Consider the following 10,662-nt stretch of genomic DNA (forward strand, 5'->3'; position numbering starts at 1 on the left):
AATCACACCATCATGAACATGTCTATGTGTAATGTCATCTTTGCTTGCATAGCTGCAGAGGAAGATCTACTGAAGAGGAGTGTCTCTCTCGCTCTGTGTGTGTGTGTGTGTGTGTGTGTGTGTGTGTGTTGGGGGGATGCAGACAGCCACCTGTTACTATGGCTACATAATCACAGTCTTTGGCTTCTCACAAAACAGCAGTGCATTGAAGACGCGTTGAACATGTTAAAACGGAAAGAAAAAAACCCCGGACTTGCCTCACAATAATGCAATTAAATCCGAGATCGCCTTTAATTAAATTAAGCGTGAGCGCGCGCATAGAGACGACGTGATGAAATTCGCAGAAAAAGATCAATAATGAAACATGAATTAAGTCGTATACCCTCTGTGTATTAAGATCTCCGTCTCAATAAAACCATCACATTTGTAATCAAAAAGGTCGAGTTGAGGCTGAAGTGTGGAGTAAATGAGGTCAGCGCAGAAAATCGCTAATTCTTCACCATCCAAAAAAGCCGCTTTGTGCAGTGAGAGGCTGTGCGGGTCTTACCTGTAGCGCCGGCTGCTCGGCCCCTCGCCCCCCTCGGACTTGCGGACAGTCCCTCCAGCTGTGCGTAACGGACGCAGAGATGCTGACTCCGGGTTTTGGGGAGCTACAAGTGCGCATAGCATGTCAGGTCTGGAACGAAGCTCAGCATAATGCTGCTAATAGGATTAGGAGCGGAAACACATCGCACCTTCCCTTTCACATACACCACTGTATCAATACGCCAACATTCAAAGTGCCGGTCGCAGCTGCCAGTTTGAGGTGAAACCTCGTGGACAGCTGAGCGCGGTGCCTGCACGATGTAGAATAATTAGATGCTCTGAGCCAACAGGAGGAGTTTGCTCGTTATTTTGGGTGTGGACCGGGTTTTTTGTCTTCTGAAAATTAAAAAATTAAAATAAAAACCCGAACGTGCACGTGGAAAACAAGAGCTTTTTGGTTTAGCTGGAGATATTTGCCTCAGTGGTGATTTATAGCGTTTGAAAACTATAATGCCAATAATAAAATCAATAATACCCCCCCCCCCCCCCATCTAAGGACTCCCATCCAGGGTTTCAGAACTATCTTTGCAAAGGTGTACAACATTTTTTTGCAGGCGAATCAGAGCACATTCGGCTTAAAACGGAGCGTTTCAGACTATACATTGTTTTGCTTATTAAACCTTAATAAACATGTTTTAGTTGAAGCAGAATATATAGATGAAGCTGAAAATGAGGATGAATGTCCCCTTTAAAGGTCCCATATGATTCAGAATTAAGTTCTCTTATAAAATACTGTAGACATTTTTTTTCTTTATGATGTTTTGAAGACAAAACCTGTATCTACCTCAAGAATAGGTGTGTATGTTCCTTCTACTCACCAACACCAGAAACTATTTTTTAACTACAAATACCAACTCATGTAATGCCATTAGTAATCTATTAAAATGTGCCATGGTAAAAAACAATACAATCTTGTAAAGTAAAATCTATTGAAGGCCCCTCATGGCAGATTAGTTAACATGCATAACAAATAACTGCATTGTTCCTAGTTTGAAAAGAATACCTTTCCAACATTTCATAACAGGAAATGAGAAAAAAAAGCACCCCACCTCCAAAATAGTAACTCTGATGTTTATTTTGTCAGGAAACCGTAATTGTGACTTACAATCAAGTCTGAATTTGCCCAAAAGGACTTTTGAAATGCAATAAAATGTCTAAATCAAACTATATGTCCACTACACATCCTTCCCATTAGAAAAATCTATCTAAAACAAATAATTTAAAATGTAAAACTTCAGTAAACACAAATACATATAAAACAAACAAAAGGCTCAAAAGGTGACCAGTTTGGAAAAAGTACAAAAAACAAAACAAAGAACTTGTGTACAGTCAGTGAATCCTTCAGAGTACACAAGTACTTGTAACTTATAGTAGTGTGTTTACATCTGGAACAGTTCAGTTAGGACATGACTAAATGGAACAAACCAAATAAAAGATTCATAATAAAACTTACACAACATTCTAAAATGTTCACGTTACATCTGTTCATTTAGCCACAAGAATCCCCTGAATATTGTTAATGTTCATCGTCTAGAGCTCAAATCCAATCATTAAATCTCTGACCGTTTTAAGACGCTGCTGCTCGTTAGAAACGAAATTAAAAAAACAATTGAGCCAAAGCAATACTGGGATTTATGATGTTGATACAGAGAACTATGTGACGAGATGTTTTGGAAAACAAACATTTTTGATAAGTATCCCCTAACTTTGGTTTAATTAAAAAGAAGAAGATATTTAGTGAACAGGACGTTATGAAATTGAAAAAAAGTATATTTGTTATTTCTTACCATAAGACCAAAACTTCCCTGGTCCAAACAACAACAACGTGTATCATTTTTTATGAAGGTATAGTAAGATTTGGTTTAGTAGAAAGCATCGAGATCTATTTGTATCTCTGCCCTTTTTCAAATCAGTGAGCGGGTCTGATGTCTGAACCTGTCCGCTGTAAACATCTCAGACTAATGGTTTTGCGGTATTTAACTTCATTCACATTTAACATCTAATCATTATGAGCCATGTCCCTCTTTGCAGTTTTTAACAACAACAGTTATAATTTCGCAGGACAAAAAAACCCATTGTAGGTATATATATATATATATATATATATATATATATATATATATATATATATATATCTTTCCTTCGACAGTAATTTGCATGGCTTTGCTAATAATCACAGCAGTAAATGACTGAAGGCTTCATCCAAGTGTCAGTGTTGGGAATAAAAACGACGACTATCAAAACTTTCAGGTTACAGTGAAGAGAAAGCATTTGAAATAATATCTCCATTGATTCAAGAAACATAAAAGTCGTGTTAGCTTATCAACTCTACATTACTGCAGACGGATTGTCCAAGAATCTACAAGTTCGAAATCAACTTGCAAAGACTTGAAAGATGCTTGAGATTGTTGTGTCTACAAGCAGGAACAGTTTTCAAACTCTGCCGGTGAATCTAAATACAGTACGTTCCGATATTTGTGAATTCAGTCTGACAAAAAAACATTTTGTTTACAGGCTGTTTTCACACAATGAATCCCTGAAGAAAACAAGCAAACATCTCCAACATCAGGGAGACAATCATATGAATCTGCTTGTTTCTTTCATTCAAAATAATGCAGTTTATTCTAAATTCACAGATAGAGGAAGCATCATTGCACACAGCCGAGAGTATCAAAACGGTTATGGGATAAGTTTAAAGCTCAGGGATTGGGTTTAAATAAGTATGTTTGTCGCTTAAGTTACCCAACTTAAGTCACTTAAGTAAATTAGTTCATGCAAGTTAAAGGAAGTCAACAAGTTGAGTAACACGTGGGTCATGAACAGCGGTCTCCTGGGTTAAAGTCCTGTGTTAGTTTGACTCATCCATCCACCCCGACCTCCGCCCTATGTGGACTTGCCAGGTCACTTGTTTGACTACGTCACCTCACTTCTTCGTTGCCTCCACTCCCGTCACAATTACTGCGGCCACAAGACGCAGCTCAGCATGTGCAAAGCTGACACTAGAGGGGTACGTGGAGCGTCATAGTTTAACAGGTCGGGCCAGTATTTGAGGAGTTGGGAGTGAGAACGGGTTGTGAAAATAATAAGTTAAAATTGACTCTGAATAATCTAGGATTTTATAATTAGTTGGCTAAAAGACCAATAAACCCATTTTGTAGTACTGTGAAAAATATAAATAAAAGGGAAATGGCGGATCTGTTGCAGTGAATTTGTACACAGAAATTGTTTTCCTAAACCCCTTAATCTCCAACTCTAAAACGAATGACTCCTGGATGTTCATGAAGTAAACACTCTTGCGCCCCCCCCCCCCCCCCCAACAAGAAAAATATTTCTGATATAACAAAACCTTGGACGGTGAATGTAGACACGGACAGAAAAGTTGATAAATATGAACATTGATAAGAGAATAAACAGTAAAGCGGTGACCCCTGTCGTCGAGCTGGTACAGTAGGATTTACAGGATTTGGACTGGAGAAGGTTACACAGTTCACCCAGTGGAGGAATAAGGTGACCAGTACTCCAACATCAGGTCAGTGTGTGTGTAGGAAGATGAGGAAAGGCAATTAGAGATAAAAAAATAAACAGAAGCTGTATCTTTAAGTGGACGGCAGTTCAGAGTGTGTTAGAAATAAACCGACAAGTTACTGGACTTTCCTTTTCCTCGAGCGGTATCGTCTCGTCCTCTGCTTGTACAGGTGGCGGAAATTGATGAAGAGTCCTGTAGAGGAGAAGAAACGGTCTCTGTCAGTATTACCTTCATAGGCTAGTTGTCATCTTTCTGTCACGGTAGACTAACGCACCAAAAGGCCCGTTTGCACAGCACGATTATAAAGTTGCCTAAATTCCTCCACAAGTGCTGCGTTTCGAGAGACATGTTTTGTACAGTATGATGAAAATCCAATGAAATCACAGTATCCCAAATACAGTCAAGTTTAAAGCTCAGATCAGTGTGCACTAAAACAAGATTAGATTGAATCCCTTTGCTTTCTATTCCTGAAATGTTCAGGAACATTTCCTGCATGCACGAATCAATGAACATCCTGAATTTTGTCATAAAATATTTGATAACTACCGCAACAAAAAACAACCATCAGCATTTGTGTTTCTGATTTTTATCAACAAGCATGTGTTAACGGATGTCTCACCCAGGAACATGAGGACCAGGTAGAGCTGCAGAGTGTAGGAGAAGCTAAAAGAGTGTCCCAGGAGCGCAGGGAGGGGGAAGCTGAACAGACGCGTCTCATCAAAGATGGGCAGGGACTGGATCACAGCCACAGCTGGAAACACAAAACGACACACTGTCAGCAACATGTGTAACCCCAAATAATAAATTGTGTAGACAAAGTACAGACACCCAACTCATTCAAAATCCCATTTTTTTTTTATCTTGGAGGACAAATGTGTCCTCTTCCTAAAACTGCTATATATTCATATTATTTTCCACTTTTACTGAGATACATTTTTCAACCAACTACCAAATATTTATCCCATATTTTACTTTTTAAAAGCTTTGTTTACATATGACCAATGTCATGTATAAAAACCCACGAAAAATGTATTGTTTTCTGTATCTATGCTCAGGTAAACTTTCTATTTCACAGTCTGGAATAAGTCAATGATTTGATGAATTTCTTTTAAATATGTTTTGTGCAGGAAACCAGGAAAATAGCATGTATTTGCCAAAAATGTCTCAATCTGGTGGAAAATAGTAAAAAACACTTTGAAGCCAGGGCTCTAGAATGAAAGCAGAACATAATATGAATGTACAACGTTATGGTCGTTTTTGACGCAGACACTTTTCTTTTTAAACTGAGGCACACGGGCTAAGCCACCACTTACCTTCAGCCACAACTCCCAGCGGGTACAGAGGGATCCAGAGGCTGTATCTCAGCCACGTTAACAGCTTCCACTCAGTGCTGATGCAGGCCAGCATGTAGAAAGGGTACCTGATGTAGAGAAGGAAGAGCTGATGTTACGGCAGGCAACAACGCACGTTCACCAGAGACGGGAGGAGGAAGGGAACACTAGCGGACCTGAAGATCTCGATGGTACTCCACAGGTAGAACACGAAGAAGACAACAGGTTTGTTCTGCATCTCTTCCAGACTGCCGAAGATTACGAACAGAATGACGTTCCTCCCTGCCACCTGCATCACGAGGCACAATAACAAGAGACCTCAGATCAAAGTAAGTCACATCTTAATGCTACGGTGATGTTTTAGACAATAGTGTTCTTCCAACTTCCAACTATTAACATTATTTTCCACTTTCACTGAGTTAAATCTCTTAAACAACTTCAGTAAAGATTTTTCACGGTTTATAATAATAATAATAAAACTTATTATAGGAGCTGAAGCGACTGACTTCCCTGCATTACCTGTATCATAGCAGGAAAGAATCCAGTCTTAACCAGACCCAACAAGGGATTAATGACCTCGAGCACGGCCATCATCTGACAGAAATACATCATATCTGCAGTGGTGTGGAAGGTATCGTAGAACGAATCTGTGGAGGGCGAGAGAAACAAACCAGACATAATTAAACAGCACATTGCATGAGCCACTATCCATAATCCTCATCATTTACAAAACAAATCCCTTCTGAGTAGTTGTGTTCCTGTTTCTATTCAAATGAGCTCATCTGTGAATAGCTCCTCACAAACAAAAACACAGACCTCCCTCAGCGTTTTATGGACCTCATGTTCTTTATACAGGGGTGCTAATTATGTTCGTCTGTTTTTGTATTCCATAAACACTCACACAAAAATTGCTAATTATTTTTTTATTAATTATTTTGTCCATAAAATTCAAAAGCGATTAGGGACCACAATAGCTTGCTTTATCCCTGTTTTTATCTATATTTAGTCCGTCCCTCTACAGTCTGCCGATGCTGCTCTTACTCAACTGTTTCACGTTGAGTGCCTTTGTTTTCACTTTACAGAGATCCGTGTGATGAACTGAAGAAACCACAAGAACAACTGACATTAAGATGACTAAAAATAAACTGATGGATTACTCTTCAAGCAGGTTTCATGTCTCTGCCAGCAGCCGTTTATGGCATACTGAATTGATCTGAAAGGAGTAGCTGCCTAGAAGGTGGGAAATCAGTCCTAGAACGTTACATGTAACTGTTGCCAGTAATTATTCTCTGTTGCTAACTTGGCCTTCCTGTGGCAGATGACCTGATGAACTGACAGTGTTGTTTTTTTACAAACCTTGACCAAGAATGAAGAGTCGAACCGTCATGTTGACAAAGATCCAGGAAAACCCCAGGAACTGCACCAGGTTGTACATAAACAAGTATCCTTTCTTCAGCCCCAGGTAGGCTGAGGAAACAGAAGAAAACACCTCAAATTAACTGGTGAACGGTGTGAAAGCTCCTCCCACAGGATAGAACAGGTCCACATTAATTACATTTCTATGAGTGTTTGATGTTTGCAGGTGCAGAGCTCAGTGTGACTCACGGTCTTTACGAACTCTTGACTCCACACTTATCTTGTTTATCTTCTCCTCCTGAAAGAAAATCACACCATGAGAATCTCACTCTGAAATGACCCACATGATCTACATTGTTGTTTTATATTCACTGGCATCTTTACTTGTGTTAATACAGTGATTACGAGTAATGATCTCAATGTTCTCATTAGATCCAGAGAAGTTCACTGACTTATGTATTATTTTTGATGATTTGATGAGTACCTTTACAAATAAAAGACTAAATTCATAAAGGTGTATTATCAAGCTACTGAAATGTTACATATATCCACAGTGTGAACAGCTACACATGATAAAGTGTATAAAATATGAGGACACATCTCAATAGAAGCTTTAAATGTAATAAATAAATAAATTCAGTACAGCCCTAACTATTTAATACTGAAACAATAAGGACCCAGAAAGAGAAAAGTAGCATTGCTATAAACTGAACCATTCAGAAAAATAACAGGACTGGATTAGATGATGAAATTACTCCTCGACTCTTATTAATGTCACTCTTCTCGCCTTTATTTTACACCAAAATGAATTACATTATATCATTTAGGAAAACGTACACAGAATTCCTTTAATAGTTGCTATACATTTTCCATGTAATCGTTGTGACGGCCCCGTGGGAGTTGGCTCAGTCGAGTCATGTGCAGAAGGGCTTCATATTAACATCCCAGCAAAGAAGAGAACGGTCAGGCAGCTGATTTGAATTTACAAGTTAAACTTTGCCCGACAACAATGAGCAATGTAAATGTTTGTGGGTTGGCTTTGCAAGGCTAAGCATGAGGAGCTCACCCTGGCCTCGTGGCTGCACCAACCTAACCGAGGCTATAATAATTCCTTAGAAATGATTTGCACCAATAAAGACTGCATATAGACTACATATTCCCTTCACAACATACTCCTGCCAGGTTTGCATTAGCAGTCAAAAGCCCTTTCCAGGGTGGATCACATTGAACTCGCTCATCAAAGTGGACTTATTCTCATTTGTGTGTTTTTCTAAGCTCCAACCTTAGCTTGAAGCTCCATCTCTGCGTCGGACTCGTCCAGCCAGCGGTCGAAGTCCGGAGCCAGAAACAGCGGCTTCTTCCCCTGCAGTGTCAGCCGGTCCCACCAGCGCTCCTCCTGCTTCTTGATCTTGATGACCACCTGACGCTGGGTGGACTTATGGTTGATCTGAGAACACAGTATTAGATCATTTGTATGCCTCTTAACCGAGACACACGGAAGGCAATGACGTAATACGAGAAGCTGTTGTGTGAACACAGCTGGTTCTTGCGTATCCAAGAAGAAGACTGTGACTCCCACTGTAAGCACATTTCATCCGCTACAGATGATCAATAAAAAAACAGTTAACTCTTATATTTGAGGGGTGGAATGAAACAGCTCTGTCCTAGAATAAATTCATTCATAATAAACGGGATATTCCAGGCTGTGATGTGCCAGCTAATCAAGCCTCTCTCCAGCAAGAAGGCATTTTTCCAATCACGGTTCACTTTGACTCTACGGCAGTTATTTCTAGCGGGTACACTTGCTCAATCAGCAGCATGACGCATTATCACGCAGTCGTGATGTTCATGTACAGTATTACAGTTGTGACAAAGCTGGATTTTTTTCCTCTGAACAGCAAGAGAACATTATATGAAGTGTGCTTTTGTAGTAGCAGGATATGTTTACGAGACAAGTAATCTGGTAGGTTTTTCTTGCACAAAGTGACAAATCACTCAAATTTGTCTCGGAAAGATAACACAACAAGAGACAATGGAAAGGGAAGCTTTTAAGGGAATATTTAATACCAGACACTGTAGGAAAATAATTTCAATCAATAACTGCCCTTCTGCACTCTGGCGTTTAATCTAAATCATATTTCAATGATGCAAAAAAGAATACATCTGTATATTACAATTGATTTGACTGGTTATTAGTAATACATGGATAAAAGCTCAATACCTCAGGTCCAACAGGTTCCAAGAACTCCAAACTGAACTCATATTCATTGTCTCCTTTAGCTCCATGGCCCTGTGCTGTGGAAGAAGATTACAATGTTCATATTACAACAACAGCTTTACAGTGTGTTTCATACAGAAATTGCCATCATAACAGATGTCATAAATAATGATAAAGTCTGTGGAATATTATATAATATTTCACTTTAAAAATGTCATTGTGCAACTTCTCTTGAATTGTTCTTATAAACATATTTTCCCTCTTTACATGCAGCAATAAAAACACCAACCTCTGAACTGAAGTGTGTTGTTTTCTTGCAAGCTGATGTCGAGATTCTGAAAAACAGAAAGGCAGTCATCACAACCAACCTGACACACACACAATGAACATCAAAGTCTGGTTAATATTACATTATATTTGTCTTGCTGTCAACAAATCCCATGAAAAGATCATAACAAACCATGCATTAGCTTTTAAAAACAGGTCACGAATACTATAGTTTCATTCTTTAAACAGCTGAGAGCTGTAGAGCTGTAGTTCAAATAGGAGTAAAAAGGGACAAGTTTCATCAGCAGACGGATATATTGTGAGTATTTAAATCAGCAGAATGGTGTGTGAGCTCCATGGCACAGATGAATACAATCAGGCTTTGGCTCGTTGTTAGTGGCATCAATACATTGTTGGTTTTGGTTTTGAAAAATGTAGATTATTACCAGATTTATCCTTTAGAATAAGTACAACGTGTATCAGGTACACCAGGCTAAATGCACTGCAGTCTAGTTTGACAGCCCTGTAATATATCATACACTTTACGGGCATTTTAGAGGCTTAAATGCTGTGCCACTGAATTGTATTTCAATTAAGCTGAGAGAAGGTTCTTGTGTTTAGTCTTTCCTCATTGATAAATGGGCCCAACATGTAAAACATGACAAGTGTTCTTCTGTCAGCCTGTTCCGATTTATCATTGAGCCTTTCTGCTAGGAGGCTAAACAGGATACAGAACAACCATTAGAAGTCATGCATCTTTTATAAGACGTGTATCCAGCAGATGCAGGACGAGGACTGGAGGAGGAGGAGGAGGAGGAGGAGGAGGAGGAGGAGGAGGATGTACTCCATGTTACTAATGCAAGAATGAAATACAGTAGTCAGTCAAATAATGTTTGTTTTAACTGGCTGACATAAATTAATCATCACACCTGTATAGAGCTGGGCTGGGTTTCTGGAGTACTTTCTTCTGATAATGATAAAAACTCCTCCAGCTCATTTTCAGCCTGTATTCTGCACTAATTCAGTGAACATGGAGGCGGTTGGTGATGATTTAGCTAACGTTAGAGGTCAGTTTAGCTACGTTTTAGCCCAACTAACTGAACACCAGGGCTTAAGCTAGCCGGTTGGGTGATGTGGAACTTACCTTCGCGTCGCTGAGATCCACCCGGAGATAAATCTCTCCGTGCCGCTGAGCCCAGTACACGTGAGGAGTGAGGATCTGCATCGTGTCTTTATGTCTTCTGGTATCTACATGCCATGAAAATGAGGAAAATGTTCCTCAAACTGATGAAATGAAGTCCTCCTCTGACAGTCTGCCAACCCCCAACTATCACACCAGCTGGTAGAGCACACTTCCGGGAGGAGGAGGAAGTCGCTCA

At 39.6% G+C, this 10,662-nt stretch overlaps 1 protein-coding gene across 1 annotated transcript; it reads right to left on the reverse strand.

The window, feature by feature from the left end:
* Window positions 1–1,654: 1,654 nt before the first annotated feature.
* On the reverse strand, window positions 1,655–10,594 carry LOC306706287 (very-long-chain (3R)-3-hydroxyacyl-CoA dehydratase-like). The gene is made up of 11 exons (XM_079173296.1): window positions 10,428–10,594; window positions 9,306–9,351; window positions 9,020–9,093; window positions 8,081–8,245; window positions 7,048–7,096; window positions 6,799–6,909; window positions 5,962–6,089; window positions 5,619–5,731; window positions 5,425–5,531; window positions 4,731–4,862; window positions 1,655–4,303 (listed from the first exon to the last, which is right to left on the reverse strand). Exons 1-11 carry the CDS (start codon window positions 10,506–10,508, stop codon window positions 4,227–4,229), a joined length of 1,083 nt encoding a protein of 360 aa, XP_079029422.1. The 5' UTR covers window positions 10,509–10,594; the 3' UTR covers window positions 1,655–4,226.
* Window positions 10,595–10,662: the final 68 nt, after the last annotated feature.

The sequence above is a fragment of the Pholis gunnellus genome (assembly GCF_910591455.1).
Source record: "Pholis gunnellus genome assembly, chromosome: 1".
NCBI classification, from domain to species: domain Eukaryota; kingdom Metazoa; phylum Chordata; class Actinopteri; order Perciformes; family Pholidae; genus Pholis; species Pholis gunnellus.